Source organism: Gobius niger, assembly GCF_951799975.1.
Source record: "Gobius niger genome assembly, chromosome: 9".
In the NCBI taxonomy this organism is placed as follows: domain Eukaryota; kingdom Metazoa; phylum Chordata; class Actinopteri; order Gobiiformes; family Gobiidae; genus Gobius; species Gobius niger.
The window spans coordinates 11,757,394-11,781,381 of record NC_136860.1 but is presented as its reverse complement, the minus strand read 5'-3'; the positions used below and the strand labels follow the sequence as shown (position 1 = coordinate 11,781,381).

The window sequence follows — 23,988 nt, the reverse complement described above, 5'->3', positions numbered from 1 at the left end:
ACATATTTTCTTTCCAAAAAAAAATAGTAATGTGATTTTGCTCTTCCATATTTACATATGGAACTCGCACAAATGAACAACAGAGAGGTGGGGTACCCTTTTGGTTTACATAGCATTGTCAACAATAGCAGCTTTACATGAAATCAGATCTTATCGGCTTGACATATTCTGTCCATTTTGACCAAATCCTGTAAAATGAGTCCATTTGCAGTTTCAACTGAGATGAATTTTCCATGATGTAGATGTCGTGAATAATGTTGATCCAATCCTCGTTTGTTGGTTTTCCAGGCTTGAGCCATCTTCTGGTGATGGCCTTTTTACTAGCCGCTAAGAGAATATAAAGTAGTTTCTTGTTTCCATTGTTAAGACCATCCAGTTCTATGTCAGCAAAATAGATTGCTTTTAATGATAAGGGGAAAACAATTGAAAATACATTTTGTATATGTTGATGAATCTCTACCCAATATTCTTGAATAATTTGGCAGCTCCAGAAAATATGGAAATGATTTGCCCCTGCAACACCACATCTCCAACATGTATCTCCTGTACCCTGGTATCTTTTTTGTGCTGGTGTAATGAAAAAACGCATTGTGTTTTTCCAGCAGAATTGACGCCATGTATTTGACCCAGTTGAGACCCACTGAATTTCACAAATGTGATCCCATTTCTCTTCAGTTACTGTAAGATGCCCTTCTCTTTCCCATTTTTCTTTCACGTAGTAGGTGCTCTCCCCTTTACTCCGCAGGATGCTGTTATATAGTTTGGAAATAATTTTGGTAAGGGACAAGGATTTTGTTAATGACATAAATGTTTGTAAGAGCCCTTGGTCAGGTGAAGGTATTTTAATATTCTGATTGAAATAGTGCCTGACTTGCAGGTACCTGAAAAAGTCTTCAGGGCCCAACCCATGTTTTTGCCTCAGAGCATCAAATGTTTGCAGAGCCCCCTTGTGGACAAATGAATTATAGTTGGTTAATCCTTTCAAAATCCATGTTTTAAATCTGTTATCATAATTATTAGGAGTAAATTCTGAGTCATATGCAAACCATCGCAGGATTTTAGATTCCTCCTGTAAACCACCGATTTTGATTATTTCATTCCAGGCTGTAATTGTTGTGAATGATATGTGTTCAGTTGAAAGATTGATTTTGGACTGCAATTTAGAATCTGCTATTAGTGCTTTAAGTGGTATTCCTTTAATCATAGTCCCCTCTATATCCTTCCATCCAGCTGTGTAGACCGGAGAGCACAAACAAACCAGGGGCCTCAACTGGGCAGCATAAAAATATTCTCGTAAACATGGTTGGCCCATACCCCCTTTTTCTTTCTTAATTTGTAACGTTTTGAACCTAATTCTGGGTTTTTTACCCTTCCATATAAACTTTGATATAATTTGGTCCCATTCTATAAATTGTTTTTGGGGTAAGTAATGTGGTTTTCTGTTGTGATTACTCTATTAACTTTCAAGGTTCATTCAGTCTGACAAACATGTTTCAGCCGCAATCTCAGAAGCATCACCGCCTGTGAAAGTCAACACGTTGACACAATGAACTATGTCACCGAGCGTATTTTTTTATTTTCTTTATCCGTTTTAATTGATCTATTTCATTGTATGTATTCACTTGTTTTTAGCCATTTTATTGTAGTTTATTGTAGGCTATTATTTATTTGTTTTGATGAATGCTTCTATTTGGTTCATTTTTTATTTATTGAATTTAAATTGGGGAAGCTAAACACACTTTTTGCTTTAATAATCGTATGTGCAGCATTTTAGGAATGTTTCTGCACATGAGATGTACTGAATGAATAAAGTGGATTGGAGAAAAAGGCACAAAGTTTTGAAAAAGCAAGAACAAAAACACACTGAACGGGCGAGTCACCTCTGTACATTAAAAGTAAAGGTGTCACGGAGGACAGCCGAACAGTAACAGGATGATGCAACGATCTAATGATGTCCACAGTGACAGTCGTTTGTCCCGAGCGGATCCCAGTGGAACTCATTAATGACAATGACCAACTGTCCTTCACAGATCTCAAGGGTCTAAAACCGCAAACACGCCTGCACAATTAATTGTCCCTCTACTGCACAAACACATTACGCGACCTACAAATAGAAAAAAACAACAGTAAAATATAAAAACAAATCCCCAAAATGATAGAGTAAAATTGTTTTTGCTCAGTTGACCAATGGGGTGACAAGATAGGAGCTGAAGGATGGGACAGGGAAGTTTGGGCATCTCTGCTCACACTGCTGCCTCCCCCACCAGGCCCCGGATGAACAAAAGAAGATGGATGGCGGGAAGAGGGTAGTTCAAACTGACATTGTTAATGACACAAGCTTGAATTTGGTGAAGATGACTAGAAATGTTTCCACAATACTATAGGCCAGTGTTTCCCAACCAGGGCTACAGGGACCCCTCGGGGTACTCGAGGACCTAGCAGGCGGTACTTGGAACTATTTCAGATTGAAAGAGGTGTAAAAGGGGGAAACTGAACACTATTTTGACAGGGAAAGCTATATTTTGCAGGAAAATGTGTAGTTTTGGGAGAATTTTAAAGGAATAGGCCACCGTTTTTACATACTGAGATATGCTCTTACCTCACTTTAGCCGAGTTAATATATCCCCGTCTGGTCTTTGTCCGTGCGCTCTGCCAGGCAAACGGAGCACATACGCAGCCTCTCCCATATGTGACATAGCTCCGAAAAAGCTCACGATAGAAGCTACCAAGCTCTTCCACGTGTTCCCTATTTAAATAAAGTTACGTGAAGTGTTTTCATGCGAAGTATATTTACACAGAAATGTAGCATGTCGATTTTATAAGCAAATAAAAAGGGGGACTATATTGTGAGGCGTAATGATACGAGGAGCAAAACGTCCGCGCAGTAACTCCTAAAGGTTATTGACGGAAGTGAACGGGGGAAGTCTTTAGGAGTTACTGCGCGGACGTTTTGCTCCTCGTATCATTACGCCTCACAATATAGCTTATAAAATCGTATGTGCTCCGTTTGCCTGGAGGAGCGCACGGACAAAGACCAGACGGGGATATATTAACTCGGCTAAAGTGAGGTAAGAACATATCTCAGTATGTAAAAACGGTGGCCTATTCCTTTAAGTTTACTTTGAACACAACATTTGTCTTTTTTCTTACAAATAGCGCTTTTAAGGGATTTCATTGTAAATAAACTGCAACACCCTTGAGGTAGGGAGTACTTGGACTGCCACTGAACGGTCCAAGGGGTCCGCAAGACAAAATAGGTTGGGAACCACTGCTATGGACGATAAGAAAAATAGCCGCAGTCTGTAATTGTGAAAATTGTGCAAATAATACTTAATAATGTTCAAAATTCTTTATCTCTTACGATTCTGAAATTAAACGCCAAAGTCTACAACATAAGAAACACAGGTGTACAATCTTGTGACCGATGTTCACCGCAGTGTTTCTCCGCTCACATGTGGCCTAGAAGTTGTGGGGGGCGCTTGTTTTAAAAGCTCTGACTGAGCTCTTTCCAATCCAAAAGAACAGTCTCTATCACTTTCGATTCCGGATATATCGGCTTTTTTGTCGGCTGATTTCGACCAATAGCCGATATTGTATAAGGGCGCACTCACACTTGAAATCCGAACCGTGCCACTCTCCAGCTCGTTTGAGGAAAGGCCTGGATGCCCCGAACGGCCCGCGCTCACACTTACACAAACGAACCGAGCCGTGGCCGAGCACGAGGAGTTGTTTACAAGTGTACGTGAGCAGCAGCAGCGCAACATAATGCGGAAGAAAAAAAAACCTTAAACAGCTGCGTGAAATAATGTCTACTTTGACCCCCTGTCAAATCTCTTCACTCCACTTTTCTTTGCATTTTACTACAGTTTCACAAAAAGGGCTATGGTGAATAACAGTCGATTTTAATAAAGCAGAGAAATAGAGAAGTGCGCGTCCCTCTGTCCCGCTCAGCTGAGGCGGGGGGGTGGAGCAGCACCTGCCGCTCTGAGCCTTTCTTTGGAGTCATATACAGCCTTCAAAAAAAGGCTACGAGAACAGAAGATATGACGTTCAGTTTATGTCATTCATTGCTGCTTCGGCCACTGGTTAAACAGCTTTATGTTGGTGAACTCCTGGAAGTATAGACTATACTTCGTATACGCTACATTGCGACAAAGCACTTCACAAGAACACGCACCGAAGTCACAAGCGATAAAAGCACCCGCAGGTTTTATCTGTCCCACTAAAGCCTGCGGCCAAACCAAGTGCAGCAGCAGAGAAGCTCGGACACAGGGCGGGAGAAGCGCAGCCGCTCCCATAAAGTCAGCCCGAGACGTGCGTGAAGCGGCCAGGGCGTCGGGAGTGAGCAGTCGGGGAGACGAGCGGTATGTGGCCGGGGGCCCGGGAAAGAAGCGGTCGGGGGCCGGGGAGACGAGAGCGAGGCAGCCGCTGCTCTGTTTGATAAACACAGCCTTTTCTCACTGTTTTACGTGACAAATGCACCCACCCATACAACCGCCGCTTGTATCCGTGCGTGTGCGCAAACACGAGCAACCGAGCCGCGCTCTGGCCCACCTCCTCTAAGTGGCTTCCAGCGCTTGGGCGCGGTTCGGATGGACAAGTGTGAGTGCGCCCTAAGACTCATATCGGCCTGATATATATCGGCCAGGCCCTACTAAAAAGCTTGCAAAGATGATTCCTTTAAAACCGTTATAGAGCATTAGAAGATGGTGATGTGGCCAAAAATGTGCATCAAGATATAAAAGAGAAGAACAATATATTTGGCAAAATAGAACAATTCCCTTTAAGCTCACATGGCCCTTCTTTTACGCAAGATAGACTCATGAGTAACAGACTTAAAATTACAAACAAACAATACCACATTTAAGATGAAATTAAAATCCACCCAACATTGTTCTCATAAATAACAAAATGAATAATGTATGACAAGGTTTTGAGAACGTAACATGCAACTGACTATAAAACCTTATTCACTTGGAAATAAACTAAAATTTGACTTAACGTGAAGTGTTTTCCCCTGCAGTTCACTCACCCCTGGGCAACCACTGACCAGTTGTTATCACCGCAAGGTTTCCCCGGTCAGAGTTAGCCCACCTGCAGGTCTGGGTGCGGGTGTTGGTCCATGGTCCTCCAGGGTCACAGTAGCTAAATCAGAAACACTTAGAGTTACTCCTGGAGAAAGAAAATCAATCAGAATTTGAAAATATGACCAGATTATTATGCTCTTGACATATTTGTGAAGGCTCTCATAGCGCAGCATTTATAAGTTCACATCAAACACACGGCCAACATGAGACATCTCATTATACTGCAAAGTTGAAGCCATCCACTAAAAAAGGATTTCAAAGGTTCTCCACCCGACTGTCAGTAACTATTTCAAAAATGGACATTTATGACAAAGCCCGATGTACGAAAGTTGTTGAGGGCGAACTGGCAGTTTGTCGTATAATAAGTTATACGTGTATGTGTATAAACTCGTCCCTGTGAACTATTAGGATTCTAGAAATGTCCGGAATGGAAAGCTAGGAACGAGACAAATGCAAATTATAATTGAATGTTTATTTTTCCAGTGCTTAAGATGAAATATGATGTGTAAAGTTCTAGGCCTACATAGACCATAGAGACATAGACTCATAAATTCATAATTTCCATAAACCCAGGCTTCGGTCACACGCCCACTTTAGCTCTGCACACGTCACCATCATCATAACTACCTACAATAAAACTGCTCTCGTGGGGTTCTTACGAGAGGCAGAGACAGGTGTGCATTGCAAACAGCATGTCACCTTTCTGAAGTGCACAGGAAAAACACGTGTTCTTGTTGTATTTGTCAAATATGAAAAGGCAGACTAATCTAAATTGTCTTTGCTTGGTGTGAATGCGGTGTGAGCGGTTTCATGCTTCATGAACAATTCTGACCTCAAAATAAAAACTTTTCTGAACGAGACGACTCAAAGGTGATTTGTGTCTTAAATAGCTGCGACACACGCCTCATAACAAGGCCACCATTGTGCCACTGCCAACATTTCACTCTCACAAAAGAGTCTATCAACGCACTACTCACCGCATGGTAGTATCTTCATCAGTCAGAAACTGTGCCAGCGCCGAGTGTCCATGAAAGTCCAACAACACACAAGGGGAGACGGAAGACTTCGCATTCTCCAAGTCCTTCTCAACAACGTTCATGTCCATGCCCGTGTTTTCCATGGATGTTCTGAGTAGCGGGTTGGCGGTGTTGATTAGCTTGATTGACGCGCGCGCTCGCACCATCAAAGGAAACAAGCGAATCATCCAGAAGGCGGTTTGGTCACGTGCACCAGGGCCTCTGATTGGCGTCAGATTCAGTGTTTCTTGAGATATTATTACTGTATTATTATGTTATTACTTTGGCTCTGAAGATAGAATGAACATAACACATGTTGTATTTAACCTCTTAACCCCCACCATAGCCAAGTGCATTTTCTCCAGTTCAGCTTTACCCAAATCTAAAAGTTTACAGCCTATTGGCCAGTGTAACGCCTCATTGGAAAGCTAAGGCCTACAAAACATATGAAATGTGCATTTATTGTTTTTTTACTCTTGTATGTCAGGTACCTGATATCAAATGTTAGTAGAGTGTGAGTCGCAGAAACATTTTACATACTGATGAAAAGTGAAATATTTACACTCGTCAGTCTTCACCCTAATGGTAGCTGACTGTATATAGAGTCCATTTAAATCAAACATAGAGAACAGGGAAACTTCTTGGAGTTCGGAGTGAGACTGGGTTAATGGCACAAATTTAAGGCGAGACACTGCAGGTGAATAGGGAAAAAAATGTATATTTACATATATCAATTTGAAACTGTTGCTGTAGATCACTGGCATAAATGTGAGAAAAAAATACATTGCAAGTTTTCTGTTATTTTATCTTTTCATTAAAGAACAAGGTGTTTTATGCCTAAAAATGCCCCAAATTTCCCATCTTTTCGGCGACGAAATCTGAATAATGGATAGAGCTACATTCAAATTTATGGTTTCATTTTATTGATAAATGAGTTGCCAAGACTTTCTCAGAGGGGATTTTGGATTTCTTGTTTAGTTTTAAAATAAGCTGTTTTTTAGTGGAAACATTTGTAAAAGTGCAATTTTCGCCTAATGTTTTGACATTCAAAACTCAATAAATGGGGCTTAGGGATTAAATAATAAAAAATCCCTCTGAAAAAATCTTCCAAATCTTGTTCAGTCCAAGGCTGGAAAATTTGAAGTCTTTAGGTCCGACTGACGTGAACATAGTGTCGCCACAATGACAGAAAAATGTGTTTTGAGAAAAAGGCCCTTGAAATTGTGTTCTCCCATATAAGTCTATGGGGGAACATTGAATCAGCGCAATATTTAAACATGTTATTGTGAAGATTAGGCATATTTTCTGTTCCCGGGTGAAAGCTTATATGTTCAGAGACCCATTTGGCCCAAAACCTGAAAACTGAAAAAATTGAGTTTTGCCTGTAGTGTATCAATGGATCAACAAACAAAATGGCACACTCAGATGTATGGAAAAGGACACCAGCACCACCTGTTACTTGTGTGAGAAACAAATTTATTTGGTTTCTGTGAGCAACTACAGTTGTAGTGTTCTCATACATGTTATTCATCGTTCATCAAACTGATATATTTATAAAAAGTAAAGAAATATCCTCTACATACAACATCTAATACAAAACAGTCTGGGTGAGATCACTGCTTTAGCTTTGAGGGAAGGACGAGGGGAGGGGGGTGAAAAATTAAGTGCTGACAAATATCTCCAAGACAATTCATACAATAAAATATCATATCCATAAATCTGTGCTTTAAATAAGTTTAAAAATAAAACATTTGTTAAAAACAATGAACAAACACAAACAAAACAGACCCACACACGCTCACGCACTCCCACACGCACGCACTCCGGTGAGGAAAAAGGCATTCTTTGGTTTTTACGTTGCAGCCCTTAAATACATGAAGCACGAACAGCAAACCGTCTGCTGGAATGTGACAACACAGTAAAGATACAATTTACCAACAAAAACAAAAAGTGACAGACGGCAACAAAAAAAAGCTCAAGCCGATGCGTCGTGTGTGAAGTAATGATGACAAATAAATATTTTCTTGCTAGTAAAATATGGACCGATGAACTGTGTTTTGTTTGTGAGGTGCTGTATAACAACAGATTTCCCTATGTGCCTGTGCTATTAGATTGATAAGTGAGCCAGCAACCTCAATACCACACGGGTTTGCAAAATGTCATTGAAACTGAACAGCGACAACCTAAACGTCTAAAAAAGAAATCTGGCATGGCTTGTTTAGATGTGTCTCATGTTCATTCATTCTCATGCATCGTCTACAACAGGGGTGCACAAAGTGGGGCCCGCCGGAGAGTGACCTACTTTTGCGCCGCATCTGGTTAATAAGGCTGCGTCCGAAACATCAGACTTTCCAAATTAGGCATTTAGGATGTTATTTGCATAGATAGAATTAAATGCAAATGTATACCAAAAAACAAAACAAAGTAACTATTATTATTTGCAGTTATATGTGTTGCACGCTGACATCGCCGTGTTTGGCCCGCGGCCCACAGGCACATTTTCATTTTGGCCCTCAGAGACAAAACGTTTGGGCACCCCTGGTCTACAAAAAAGAAACGTAATAAACCCCCCCTTTACCAAGCACATTTTCTCCAGCTTTACCCGAATCTAAGCGTTTCTCGACTGGAGCTTACAGCCTATTCGTCCAGAGTAATGCCTCATTTGAAAGCTAAGACCTACAAAACTCGCCCAAACTTCTTTTTGTTTTCACATTTTAGTCATTTTTATTGTGTTTTTTATCACTTTTTCGTAGTCGCATTTTGACACATTTTTCTCACGTTATTGTCACATGTTTGCCGAATTTTTCTCGTTTTTGTTGTCGTGATGAAAACACAACAAAAACATTGGCCTAAAGGCGGTAAACGCCAGTCAAGAAGCGGGGGTTAAAAGGTTAAAGATTGGGATTATTCCGTTTTATTACACAGAGCATCGGTATCCAAATTGGCTGGAAGCGCACTCATTTGGCCCAAAGCACAAAAGGGGATCTTTTAATGACCTCACACACGTTCCATTGAAAATCTTACACCATGTACTGCGGAATCCCGAGCCCGAAACGCAGCTGTTTAAGGCTCGTATCATAAGGCAGAAGTCGTCAACAAAAGACAGAGGCACGGCATTCAAGTGCGCAAACAAAAGGGGAAAAGTCGAGACAGAAGCAGCAAGACAGAGCACAACTTAAGTCTTTTTCACGAGTCTTGCACTGACAGAGTTATTAAATACATATACCAAAACGTCTGGGCGGTAACTCTGTCGGTAAAAGGCTCCGATTGTGGACTGGAGCCCCACAGGAAAAGCCCCAATAAGTTAGTGTCGGGTTTTGACTGACATCGCAGTGACACAGCTGGATAATGGATACAAATCGAGAACTCCCAAGTGCATCGGCACGTTCTTCCGGATTCACGGTCTTTAAAAATGTTTTGTAACAAGATGCAGACGGCACACAGGAGACGTAACGTTTTCACGGACTGCTGAAGTTTCTTTTTAGACACATTTTTTGTAGGAAAGTTGGCTTTAAGGCGAAACTATTTATTACGAAACTAGACACTCTAATACACCTTATCTGTGATTTTGGGAGCTCTGTGATGAACAGAACTGAAATAAATGAAGATCAACAACTGATTAAATGCCCAGATGAACTGTCCAGATTGTGACTTTTCACAACACGGCAGAAATGACCATGCCCCTTGTTAGTTCTGCGTGTGTTTTCAATGCCCCGCCCACCGGCCCTGCACAGAACAAGGATCTCCACACCTTGTGCTTCAGATCGCTCTTTATTTTTTATCAGGCGGCATCATAATCACGGACCAATACGGTCAACAAGCCGACAGTTTTGTATGATCTAAAAATAAACCGCGAGCACTGTTTACCGCGGGTCACCACCGCATCCTATTTTTATCACAATATTTCAGCTCTATGTTCTCTTAAAACAGCGTGAAACTCACGCCCAGACATTCTCAATAGTCGATGTTCTTTTCAGTCACAACTCAGTGAAGTGAGTGAAATGAGGGAGACAGTTGTGTTTCATAAAACACGCGATATCCGTATCTCGAAAAAAATCTGTGATTTTGAGCAAAACTAGCCTCTGTTTAGTTTAGATTTCTCAGAGGCACGTAGATTAAACTGAGAGCTTAGAGTCTCCCCTTTTAAACAAGCCATAGCATGTGGCCATAGCTGTAACACAGAATATGCTGTGGTGCTACAAATATCAGGAAAAATGGTCTGGGTAGTTGGCACTCTACAGCTAAATCCCAAAAACAGCGCGGCACTCAATGTGTTAAAATAACCGGATTTGGACTGTACAATGGGCCGTAGGTAATCTGGATTTACACACGGCCCTAAAGACTTCAAATATCGTTACTTTAACACTTCAAAATCAGTGCCGTCACATTGACAAGAGAGATTGATGGTCCTTGGAATCTTTTGTGTTCAGCAAGGGGTCCCCTGGTCCCCCAAAAAAGTTTTTGAGAACGGCTGTTACGGAAAGTTTGAATTCACACGGAAGCACGTTTTGCCACTGGGCAGGAGTCAAACTAAAGTCGCACAGAAATGGAAGTCACTGCAACCCCGTCGTCTTTGACACACTTTGGGGTGCAAGTTCAGAATATTCCTGCACTTGCACCCCGGAGCGAAACCCTAAGCATCTTTTTTTTTAGTCCCACAGTGACTGGGCAATGGTTTGTGTTTGCGTTGATGAGCTCTTCCTGTGGTCGCCCAGGCACTCCCTCTCCTCTTCCTCCCCTCCTTCACTCCTCTTCCTCCTCCTCTTCTTCCTCCTCTCCCGCCATCACCTCCACCAGCAGATCTGCCACACATGTCGCCTCCCCCAGGCTGTTCACCGCCTTCACTGTGTACTTGGCATCGTCGTCGCCTGACACCTGAGCACATTGAAAACAGTAGTGGCAGTAAAAGTAAGGATTATACGGGGAAGAAAACGCACTTTAACTTAAATACGACATATGAAAGTGTCGTTGTCTGACCTCTGAAATGACCAGGCTGCAGTTCCCCTCTTCATCGTAGTCGATTTGGAAATGTCGGGTCTCTTTGATGGGCTGGTCATCTTTGTACCACACCACCTCGGGGTCAGGGTAACCTTGTATTTACAAAAAAAAATACACTATAACACTATGAACTCAGATTGTTTGCTAAGATGATCCTTGGCTAAGTAAGGTTGGTGCCCACTGCTCTAGGGTGTTGAGGCAAAGGATTTTTTGTAAATCTGTCTGACAGTACCTTCTATCTTGCAGTCGAAGCGGGCAGCGCTGCCCTCCACCACCTCCACATCCTTGATGACCGCACTGAAGGTGGGCTTGCACTCCGTCTTCTGCTCGTACTCCAAACACTCCAGGAACTGGTTGTCCTCTGAACACAGAACAGACCACAGTGATCCTCTTCAACTCAACGATCTGAACAATGGAAATGAAACGGGCTCTCCACACCTTCAGTGGGTGATCCTTTCTTAGCGCTGACTCCTGCCATCATGGCCATGGAAGACAACCGGCCAATCGCTCGCACTGCATGACCCGTTTTCTGTCACAACACATGGACAGATCACTTAAAGCTGGGTACCTGATATTTCCTGTTCAAACAGTGACATTTTTTGTTTTGGCCCAAACTTGTTTGTAGCTCTCACAGTCCCTCCTGTGTGTGAAGCAGGGGCGCCACCCCCAAGATAAATTCCACTTATTTAGATTAGACTTCTATCATCCATTGCTCAATAAAACTTAAAGGTGAAGACATACAACAAGGTCTGTGTTTTGCTGTGTTTACAACATACTAAAATAAATGTATTCAACAACACCAAAAAAAATCAGGTACCCCAGCTTTAACACTTACAATTGCACAGATCTTCATGTCATTTATTTATTTTATATGGACATAACAATAACATTGGACTAACCAGATATATTGTTTAAAGTCTTATAGCACATGTCAACACCTGTTCATAGGGGGCTTTTAGCACGCAATAAACATTTTTCAAAAATTGTGCAAGGCTGCTTTGTGTATGCTCAAAACACAGTTTTGGCCTCGCGTCATTGTTTTGGGTCAGTTAAAAAAAAAAAAATTAGTGTTGGGAACTTGATTAAAATGTTTCATTGAGTGAGTGAGTCTGTGGTTAATTCACATTTCAATCAAAAACAACAATTTCAATCAAATAACCCTTTTTGCAACTAAATCATAGAGTAAATAGATACGAACTCAACAACAAATACACTATTACAGCTATTCAGCTTTCAAGCATTTCAGGAATCATCATGTAGCTTGTAAACAGCACACTAAAAAGTCATGATAGTGCCACATTTTCCATTCTATATAGTAAAATCAATAAACAATAGGGGCAAAAAACATTCCCTTTAAGAATTTAACATTTGCTGTACACAACATACTGGTAGTTATTTTCTATCATTACAGGATGTTTTTTTAACCAATAATGAGTTCCCAGTTTGGTCTTTCTCATCCATCACTGTTGTGAGCGGATGTAGCATGTGCATCAGATCTACAGGGCATACCAGAAACACGCAAATAGAAAGGTTCTGGCTCAGGACTTTATAAAAATGCATTAATTGCCCAGCCCCAGTCCTAGTTAAAATTTGGTATCTAAATCTTTTTATTTAACATTGGCGTTATCATTAGCGATGACATGAAAAAAAAAATCTAACCTGAACAAACTCTTTTCTCTCCTACTCTTTTACCTGCCATTTTCTCCTCAGGATGTACTTCTTCATTCTCTCTTTGGACAGTTTCTTGGCCTTCATGGTGTTGGTGTCCTGTTTGAGCCAGGGGTGCTCGTAGCACTGGGCACAGGTAAGTCTGGACCTGAACGAGGACACACACAGGAGAGTCAGCACAGAGAAGAGCACAGACATGTCTCCCTCTGGTGGCGTGAGACGGTTACTTCATGTCCTTCTTGAGCAGCATGGTGATGAAGTCTTTGGCGTTGTCCGAGATCTCGTCAAAAGCGTCGTCCTCGAAGTCCCAGGTGGCCGAGGTGACGTTGGACAGTGTCTCGTTGTCACTGTCTCCCATGAACGGAGACAGACCGGACAGCCTAGAGATTAAAACAAACTATAATATAATATACTCCAGATGGATTATAAAAAGCAAAAGTCCAAATTACACATTACATTGTAGATGACACTCTAAAATGATCCACAACGTCTGGAATTGTGGGCATATTTGGGCATTTATTTGTAATAAATAAAGTTAATACGCAGAAATTTTAAAGCAGTACTAAGTAACTCTTCCCCCTAGAGGCCATAAGCGCAACTGCAGGTGTCGTAGCAAGTTACAATTTTTTAACTTATTAATTGTCTTGGAGAGTAAATACTACGCCGACAGGAAAGGCGAAGGGAGAGAGGGTTACTGTACATCCAATTATACAATGGAATTTTTTATTTTTTATTTTCAAGTTGCAAACATGGTTTTCTGGCCAGAGACACCAGGGGGAGATGAAAGACCCTCCAATCATCCCATAAACACTTGTATTACCCCCACAGGGACTACGGAAAGGATTTATTAAGGTAAACACGTTACTTAGTACTGCTTTAAAGAGGGGGTATTATGCTTTTTTCAGCCACATAGCACCAGTCTATAGCACACTACAATGATGACGAAACCTTCTGTTGGTCTGTCAATGCATTAAATTAGAATAACTGCCTTGTATAAAATTGCTCTTTCAAAATGGTGGTAGCGAATGGCTTGAAATAGGCCCCTGTCTCTTTAAGAACCTCTGACCCTTTCCGACACGCCCCCTCCACACGCTGTCTGTGGCATCACAACACTTTCTCCACAGTATTGAAACTACGATCGGTGCATTTTAATTTTTATTGTTGGAAAGGAGCTACTGTTTATCACTTTGTGAACAATGGCCACACAGGATATTATTTGGAGACGAACCTTCCACACCGGACGCTTGGAAGGGGCTCTTGCCTGAAAAATAACTGCTGTTTGGAGGCTCTCTCTTTGCTACTGCCATGCCCTATGGATCTCTAACTATACCCCCATGGACGACACCAGGATCTGCAGGAGCCCATACGATCCAAAAGACGGACATTATCTGTGCAGGTGGACAATGGTTTTTCGAGGTTACCCCGTTAGCTTGTTATAATCGACTACAGCTCATTGTTGATGAAAAGTCTGCAATAAACCACAAATGTGTAAAGCCAGGCTCATTGTGTGATCATCGTAAAGGCTGCTTCAAGTAGTTGTCTGCTTTATTGACGTTATTTGTGCATAATATGCTGCCTGTTTTCAATGAATGTTGTGAAGGTGAAGGTTGTTAGCTTGCCGTGGCTAATAGTGCCGTAGCTCCGGGAGAAACCACTCGGCTACGACTCACTGTAGATGAAATGTGAGCAATAAACTACGAAATCAACAAGCCAGGCTCCGTGTGTGATCATCATAAAGGCTGCTTCAAGCAGTTGCCTGTTTTAGTGGCGTTTTTAGTGCATAATATGCTGCTTGTATTCAGTGAATTTTCCCGTTAGCTTGTCGCGGCTAGCTTGTTAGCTCCGGGAGAAAGCCACTCGTCTATGACCCATTGTAGATGAAATGTGAGCAATAAACTTCCAAATCAACAAGCCTGGCTCCGTGTGTGATCATTGTTAAACGGTTCTTTATGTGTGTGGTGGTTTTATTGACTTTATTTGTGCATATTTCTCGTTTCCACGTGATGACTCGAGGTTTAGCTTAGCATTAGCTTTCTCCGGAGGCTCTGCATCATCAAGGCCCAGCGCAGAACCAGACACTGAAATAAGTGTTCTTGTCACCGGTTTGAATCCTGGGTGTTTCGGTAACAGAAACACTGATGTGTGTCTTTGTAAAAGTCTGCTGTGGCTCCGGTTCACAACACATGAAGCTAAACCTCCATGATGACTCTGTTTACATCTTAGGGCTAGACACTGCGGGGAGGGGGTTCTACTGAGGGGCAGTGGTTGGTTACTCGGCTGGTGACGAAAGGTCGGAGGCGTATCCTGGAGGTCGAGGGCGTTCCCTAAAGGAATCAGGCGTTTTATCCCTAAAATGGCTGCCATCAGAGTTTTTACAGACTACTCGAAAATACGTGAATGTGCTAAGGCAACACTTCAGGCATGTTTTTAATGAGGGAATGACATCATAACATGATGTAAAGCTTGAAAAAGTCGATTTTGCATAATACCCCCCCTTTAATAAATTATAACCTATTTATCCCAAAAATATATTGGTACATTTTCAACTACATATTTATCCTCTCCACTGACTCAGTTCTCAGTGTGACTATGGACAACCACAGTGTAAGTCATTTATATGCCACTAGACACCGCCAAAGAGCTAGAACATGCACGTCAATAAAAAGCAAAGTGCAGAGAAAATAATGTTTAAAACAGCTAAATTAAGTAAGCTTAAATATATGTCTTGAAAGCAATTTGGTTTCAATTCTACTGCCTTAAACAACTATAGTGATTTTCAATGGGCTTAACCGCTGGAAAGGAGGAGTAAAAATGAATGGTAAAGCAAACAGAGAAAACATACAGATCAACGTGTGACTTACAAGATGTAGCAGATGACTCCTATGCTCCACATGTCAGTGGGATAACTGATTGCTTCATAGTTAATAACCTCAGGGGCCACAAACTCCGGGGTCCCAAACAACACCTTCAGTGTGCCAGCATTTTCTGTTAGGGGCAAATAGAAAAAGCACCTCTTTTAAATCATCTTTAAAAACCCACTTATACTATTTGTTAAGGAAACACAACCAGGGACCAGCTAAAGCCTGGGACAAGCTAGAGTAGAGGTTCTCAACTGGTGAGGTGTCGGGACCCACAATCACTCTGGGATGACCCTAATACGCAACCCTAATACAATTAAAACTTGTAAAATATCATATAGAATATTGTCTTTTCCTCATTATTATCCGCATTAAATAAGCCCCAAAAGCAGAAATTATGATAAAAACAGACTAGTGATTCGATACTTTTTCTGTACATAAATATGAAAAGATATGTTTTCTGGGAAAGGCTTGCGACCCACTGAAAACTGTTCTGCGACCCACTTTAGTGTCCCAGCCCACCAGTTGAGAATCACTGCATGAGAGGACTCTTTTGTGTGATATAAAAACATGGAACTACACAATTATAACAAGTGTAAGATATGATGCCAAACCGTACACTATCTGTTTTCTGTGAAGATTTGTGTCACACGCCACACCCCCAGTAGAGTCATGCAATCGAAGGTGAGCCTCAGACCATTAGGAGCCATGCCAGTGTGGATAAACCAATGGCCGCTGGGTGCTCTGCTTTCTGACGACGACACTAGGGGCCGCCATTGCTGTAGTACCTCCATATAGCCGCTAGTAACCCATTGGAATGCATTGCACTTTAGACACGTTAAAAGCAACTTTAAAGCCTGCTTTCTAACTTTCCTAAACTTTCTACAGATAGATATTTCTCCTGTGATAACGCTGGGTTAGTTACAATTAAAGAAACCAGGCTGGTTTTCATAAGAACATTTTTAGAAAACTCATGCTAATGAGGGCCTGACTGTTAGCATTGGAGCTGCGCGAACTACAAGTCACGCAAGGGCCGAGTCTACAGTGAAGATCCCGCCCTTATGGAACATGCTTGCTCAGAGCTGGAGAGGAGGAGTCTGTAAATCCGCCATGATTTCCCCCTCGATTTCCCCCCCCTGGTCATTGTGGTAAACGGGGAGGAGTGAGGAAAGACGGTCTATTAATATTATGACTATTGGATAAACACGGGTGATAAACATAAAGACGCCGCTAGAACGGTGTCCGGGGACGGGCTGGGTCCACGCAGAAGCAGCGGTCCACTCATCCAACATTGCCTTATCTGCCCTGGGCCAGCCCTAGTGATCAGAGCCCGGGCTGGGTCCACATCTGTAGGATAGTGTACTACCCCAATGACGAAAAACTTAAAGGAAAAACTAATATGACAGGGCGCTGAAGTGTTGCATGAAGTAGAAGTACGCATTGTGACTGCTCTGTCATATCTGACCTGACAGGCCCAAAAAGTGTGTCAGCCACTGGGAAAACCCCCGAGAGCAAGCAGGAATTGTAATTATCATCAATTATAGGTTTTTGAGGCTTCAACGCGACATATAGTTTTAACACTGTTGCACTTTCCCCAACGGCATCTCAATTTTACCCTTATTGAGCCTATTCCATAGCTGAAAGCGGCTGACACACTGTACCTAGTCTCCTGGCCAGCCCGAAGTCGATGAGTTTGATCTTGCTGCCGGTCTTGTTGACGCACATGATGTTCTCCGGTTTGAGGTCCAGGTGCACCACGCCCTGTTTGTGGATGAAGTTGACTCCGTCGATGATCTGCAGCATGTACTTGATCACCTCCCTCTCCGTCAGCTCGAAGTCCTCATCGATGATCCGCTCGAACAGCTCACCGCCGGAAATACTGGAACAGAGGCGGCTCACGTTAAAATGAATACATTTTAATTATAACTGAAACTACACGACATATAAAAGGAGAACAGTGAGAAATGGGAAGAATTATGTACAGGGACTTTAATTGGTTTCAGTGTATAAGACGTTGATAACCAGTACTATTCTGATCACCTCTGATGCACCTTCACCTAAACCTTAAAAGACCAAAACATAATATGACAGCTTCACTGTGATGACCGTGCAAGATTTCTGTTCTAGGACCGGAGAGGTTTTATCTAAAAAGGAAGTTATTGTCTTTCCATGGCTGCACTAAATTTAGCAGAGGAAATAGCTGCTTTAGGATTCCTCTCATCGCTCCATCTCACAGCTGTAAAAACAACTCCTCAAAACTGAAACATCTGAGGTCCTAGCTTACATTTGAGTCACAGATTCAATACAAAACCTCCATGTTTTTAAAGCCCATAATCCATCACTGGACGAATGTTTTTAAGCCCCAATATGGTATGATACGTCCGATTTAAAATAAGAAAACAATATCTTTTTATCCCCAATTACACGAGACATGTACAAAATAAAAACATATATATATATATACATAATTGGCATCAGCACGATCATCGTTTCGCGTGTACGCACAGTTCTAGCACCATGACGATGTCGGACTTGCCCTCGAAGGCGTCCACACACTGCACCAGTTTGGGGTGGTGCAGGCTGTTCATGATGCTGATCTCCTGCCGCACATTGTCCTTATCTTTGGCCGAGTACGCCTTGATGAACTTCCCCGCCCAGATCTTCTTCGTGGCCTTCTCCACCAGCTTGAAGACCTGGCCGAACTTTCCCCTGGAACGGCAAATTCACAGAGATGGAATTTTTTCAGTTTCATTTGGAAAAAAACAATGCATTGTTTATTATTCTACTAGGCACATGACACATTTTAAATTGCTTTTATTTGTCAAAGCTCTTGTAACTCAAAAACTCACTCAGTAAATTGTTACTCCTGTTTTGGAGAAAACTACTCCAAGAAGTACAGTTTCTTCACAAAGTTACTCATACTACACACCTCTGCCCATCGCCACAGTGGATGTTGTTCTCATACAATAACCGCATGACTCACTGTTCTGAAATCAACACTTAAAAGAGCTTTATGCTATATTTTTCATTCTCATTCTCTTCTCAGTAGATCTATACATTATGCCAAACCTGGGCAAATTACGGCCCGCAGGCCGGATACAATTCAATCCGACCTACGACTTGTGGGGCATAAATTGCCCACCCCCTTGATCGTTGGATGGTTAGATATATCTCACTGGTATGTTTTTATTTACAAGGCTGACTTCTTATTGATCTTGTCTCTTAAAAATGAGAGTCAGCGTGGTCTTTGTTCTAATGATTCGGCTCCATTTACTTGGAACTGCAGAAGGACTTAAAAATCACGGACCTAATTCTTTGAATAGTTTCATGTCTCTTGTGATGTCAGTCCAGTTCAGATCATCTGTGAGTGAATGTTTTAACTAATGCGGTGTATGTTTTTTTAATTGGGCAAGTCTTTCCTGTAAAAGAGATCTAAGATCTCAGTGGAACTAACCTGGTTAAATAGATACATAGACAAATAGACAGGAAACTCCACAGTGCAAAAATGTTTAGCGGGTGTATCCTTACGTTCCAAGCCTCTCCTCCACGTCATACAGGTCCTTCACCTTCATGTCTGCTCTGATGGACACGTCTCTGTAGTCCGGCTCCTTATCTGCATCTGAAACACCAGTGAGCACAAGCAACTTCATCTGGAGCTGTGTCTCAAAGGAAAATCTCAAAATAAATGGAATCTATATTGATATAAACCCTTTCAACATGTCTACAAACTTAGGTCAAGCTTTTCATTAAGGCGAGTGCTCTGCTTTCTCTTGTCATTTTGTCAAGAACCGTCTCAAATACTCCAAGACTCCATACCATCATCATCTTCTTCCGCCTCAGCTTCCTCTCGGTTCTCTGTCAGAGGAACGGACATGTAAGTTCAGTAAGTGACAGAGGTGTCTTTGGATGTAGCTGGAGTAAAGTTCTGCTGCGTTTCGTTCCCTCACCATCGTCCACCAGCCCCATAGTGACGGGCTCGGACTCTGCGCTGGGCTCTCCCACTCCGTAAATGTTCTCTGCTCGCACCCGGAACTTGTATTGCCGCTCTGGGAGAAGGTTCTGCAAAGAGTATTATTAACAGCGATGGGCAAATGAAAAACGGCACTGCACGGCCCACTTCAATACTCCATTAACGTTTTTACTAAAAACACTTAATGTGTTTGAGGTCTAATTTTAAAAATGTTGTAAAATGTGCTAAATCGACCACCTGGTTTTGCATTTATGTAAAGTAAGTCCCTCCTTCCCGAATCTCAGCAACTACTCTGAGGCTAGTATCCTCCCACGTCGACCAATAAGACAAACTTTTCCTGTGAACCAGCCTGTGAGGTCCAATCAGGAGGGAGGGGGAGGAGCTTGATCGTTTACTTTTGAAAATACTGTTCCTGTTTTGCAAACTAAGAAGAACTTTCTGGTTAAGGAGGGGAAGAGTTTGATTGTTTACTTAACATTTCACTCCATCTCCCCTCACTTTGCAAACTTACAGAGTGTCACTTTAAACTTGCAGACAACACAAAGATTTTGTGGCTTCCTGGACACATAAACAGCAACGACAGAAACCATATCGCATTTAAATCAAATTTAAGTCCTTACAGAGATGAAGAGTGGGGAGAGACATTATGCAAACTGTTAGAGCTTTCTTGTGCCTATTATGCTTTAAATCGAAAGTGCTGCCTTATTTATCCAGAACCAGCAGTGTCTTAACATTTTCCCTGTTGAACTGCCTCCAGCGCGTTGGCTCTGAAAACACTTGTACACACCTGTACATTGTAGGAGGTGCTGTTGCAGGAGACCAGGTGCTTCCACTCCTGCCCCACAGAGTCCCAGATCTCCAGGTTGTAGGACTGCACTGCGCTGCCCCCGTCGTACGTCGGGCCGTACCAGGACAGGGTCAGGCTGGCGCGCCGTATGTCTGAGGCGGCTGGGACCTTTGCTGGGGGGTCCGGCTTATCTGTAGGACACAGGATATTACCAAGAACATATGTTTTCAGTTGCAATTTCATAATAGAACTTTGGTATTCAAGGAAAAGGGGTACAGCATAGGAATAAACCGATGGGGAGTTAACACTTTAGTGTGTTAGATGTATTGACCAGTAGTGACCTGACAGGCTGCACAAATAAAACATATGATACACATGTCAGAAAAATCACAACTTTCAATTAATAATATTAAATTCCGAAAAACTGTAATTAGTAAAAAAAAAAAAAGAAAAGATATTTATATATATATACATACATACTTGTATAATGTTTGTATTATAATAATTGCATAAATGTTTCTTTCTTTTTTAAACTTAAACATGTATATATATATATATTTTTTTACTTTTCTTTGTACTCCTGCTCCTGTATATCAGTGTCATTGTCAATATTGTAAATATTTAATTATTGTCACGTGATTCCAGTCACATGAGCATCTATTGCTTAAAAGTGTCGCACACCTGTTCAGAGTGCCTCAGCTTCTCAATACAGCCTTGCATATGTATATTTAATTGGGAAACACCAAGATTCTGAGTCTTATTTTTCACTGGAGTCCAGGTCCTGGAGTGGACCCTAAAGACCATGCCTGGTAGACCTCCCCCTGTCAAACAGATAATACTTTGCCAACAGGCTATTGTTGTATTGTCAACTATCACATGTACAACATGCTACACACACGCGCCACTTTTAGTCACTTTCGACCTTCCGATCATGAGACGTCCCGCTCTACCACATGTGCCACAAAGCTGAAAATATAATTTGACTTCTGGTTCTTGACCTGACATTTTTGCGACTCATTGTCCTTTTTGCTGTACTGGCTGTAGCAAGCAACGCAATCTCCCCAGTGTGGGACAGTAAAAGTTTTCTTATCATAACAACTATCACTGTACTGTGGACAGATGTTGAGTTTCCCCTTTTGAACAGACTGTTGAAGGTACACAGCAATACAAAAGAGATTTCCACATGACCAATTTATGGTACGAGAGGGTGCGGTTGCGTACCGACGATGGTGAGGTTGAGCGCGGCCTGCCTGAGCCCGTAGCTGTTCCTCAGTTCCACAGTGTAACAGCCGCAGTGCTCCTGCTGGCCACTGGAGATGGTCAGTTTACTGCTGCTGTCTGAGCTCTCGATGGAGATGTCCGACGTGCCCTCCTGGATCTGAACACACAAATACCATTCACCAGTTAGCTCTTGGGATATTTAAGAAAGAAAAACAAAAACAGCAGCATGTCTTACTGGTTTCCTGAACTTGAGCCAGGTGCAGGTGATGGGAGGAGCCCCAGAGAACTTGCAGAGGATCTGCACCTTCTCCCCCGCCAGGATCTTCATGTCCTCTGGGAACTGTAGGATCTGAGGCGGCAGCGCTGTGGACACATACAACAGTTCTGCTAATGCTGCAATATAGCAATGTCAAAAGTCTTATGCTGCTGTTTTGTGTCTTCACTCCATACATTAGCAGTGGTTTTCAAGCTTTTCACACCAAGTACCACCTTATAAAACATTTGGTGGTCGAAGTACTTGATTTCATTGCTTGAGTAAAACTAACTAACCTAATATTCCTCCAATACAACTCATAAGTTGCTTTGCCAAATGTTTGCTAAAGTTACTTAAGTGGAATAAAAATGACTTTGCGGCTTCAAAAATGTGAAAATTTAACCTGAATTCACCCCTGTACGGAAACACAATGTTCAAATGTAGCAGAGTAAAAGTAATACATTCTTAACAAAAAAACATCCTCAAAGACTCTGCTTAAAGGTGCGTTAAACTAATAAGTTTAATTATGTTAAAACAAAGATATTTTTTGTTTTCTGAGTGTGCCAATATTAGTGGAATGTGTTCATTTATTTACTTAATAAATTGATTAAACACACTCTCACTCACCCTGGCCTATTGCACATGTTTTTAGTGGTTGGGGAAGCCGAAGCATCCGGAGGAAACCTAGGTAAACATGCTTTTTTTTTTAATACCTCATACCTTGTTTTGGAGGCGTTTTCGGTGTTGGCTTCTTTATCCTGGCTTCACCTGTTTAAAAAAAGACAAAAAAAGCCATTTAACATTATACTGGAGGTCAGAGGGAGGACGCGCTTCACATGTTTTTTTCTTTTAGTGCGATACAGAGAGGAGCAGCAGCGGCAGAAGAATGCAGGAGAAACAGACAGTCCTGTTGCCCTTATATGGCTGTCCCAAAAATAGCCCTACATTCAGAAAGATGTGAGGGAAGAATCTCCATCTGAAATATGAAAATGTACAGGCTTTAAATAAACGTCTTTAAACAAAATGTGGAATTCTCTTAGCCCAGCCCCTCTATGGAAACATAAACACAGCACTTTCTAAAATGGATTCTTTTTTTAAGAGACCTCAGGCAAACTGAGCTTTCTCCATAAAGCAACTTTGACGTAGCTCCGCTTGTGGACAAGTCTCTCCATGGGCAACATCTCTGACATGTTAGCACCATATGAACCATCATCCCAGAGTCAAGACTAAACATGCTGAGGCCGTGTTTCATCTTTATGACACAGGTCTAAACTCTGACTATGTTCAAATCTAGGCTGAAACCTGAAGTTGAAGTTATTGTATCTGCACACTTCACTTCTAAACTTATAATATTTATGCTTTATTAATGTAATCTATGTATCTATCTATGTAATCTGCCTTCTAAGTATAATATCTTGTACTTCACTCTGTCATGCACTATAATGTAAAATGCCCATTTTAGACTGTGTAACACCTAACATCTTCTAATGCAGTGATTCTCAACCTGGGGGTCAGGACCCCCAAGGGGATCGCGAGACAAATTTGGGGGGTCGCCAGATCATTTAGATAAAATATACGTATTTTCATTAGCATATACTCTAATGTTTTAGTGTAGCATGTGTTTGCTATTTTACCAAAGTGCCATTATTTGTTCATAGTTTGATGAACTATATTTCAGCCATTTTTTTTTTTTCTTATTTATTTAATTATGTAGGCTAATGTTCCTATTTCTCAAGGTGTGACCCGGACGGAGGGTCACGAACCCCTTTACCGGTTATAATGGGGGTCGCGGCTCCAAAAGGTTGAGAACCACTGTTCTAATGCAACATTCAAAGCTAAATCCCAAACTTCTTGTTGCTTTATTTGTCAATATACATCAACTGTATAACGAAATGTTCCTCTGCATTTGACCCATCCTTCGACGCCGCTGGGAGCAGTGGGCGGCGGCACTAACACGCCCGGGGCCAGGCTGATGGTCAGAATCACCTGTCTGAAGCATTCACCTGTTTTACATGTTTTTAGTGGTAGGGGAAACCAGAGTACATGCAGGAAACCTACGCAGACACGGGGAGAACATGCAAACTCCACACAGAAAGACCCTGTCTCGGTGGGAAATGAACCCGGGACCTT

At 41.9% G+C, this 23,988-nt stretch overlaps 1 protein-coding gene across 1 annotated transcript in view; it reads right to left on the bottom strand.

Annotated features, from left to right (window-relative positions):
* Positions 1-10,774: 10,774 nt before the first annotated feature.
* The window catches only part of mylka (myosin, light chain kinase a), a 72,151-nt gene continuing 58,937 nt past the window's right edge, over positions 10,775-23,988 (bottom strand). The window contains exons 20-35 of the mRNA XM_079562821.1: positions 22,579-22,626; positions 21,841-21,968; positions 21,606-21,762; positions 20,385-20,575; positions 19,575-19,686; positions 19,444-19,482; positions 19,156-19,246; positions 18,133-18,336; positions 17,289-17,506; positions 15,631-15,754; positions 12,997-13,149; positions 12,794-12,917; positions 11,540-11,630; positions 11,334-11,462; positions 11,081-11,193; positions 10,775-10,978 (exon numbers count right to left, since the gene is read on the bottom strand). Of these exons, the coding sequence (XP_079418947.1) occupies positions 10,847-10,978; positions 11,081-11,193; positions 11,334-11,462; positions 11,540-11,630; positions 12,794-12,917; positions 12,997-13,149; positions 15,631-15,754; positions 17,289-17,506; positions 18,133-18,336; positions 19,156-19,246; positions 19,444-19,482; positions 19,575-19,686; positions 20,385-20,575; positions 21,606-21,762; positions 21,841-21,968; positions 22,579-22,626 (2,054 nt within the window). The 3' untranslated portion in view covers positions 10,775-10,846. The remainder of the gene's footprint in view (positions 10,979-11,080; positions 11,194-11,333; positions 11,463-11,539; positions 11,631-12,793; positions 12,918-12,996; positions 13,150-15,630; positions 15,755-17,288; positions 17,507-18,132; positions 18,337-19,155; positions 19,247-19,443; positions 19,483-19,574; positions 19,687-20,384; positions 20,576-21,605; positions 21,763-21,840; positions 21,969-22,578; positions 22,627-23,988) is intronic.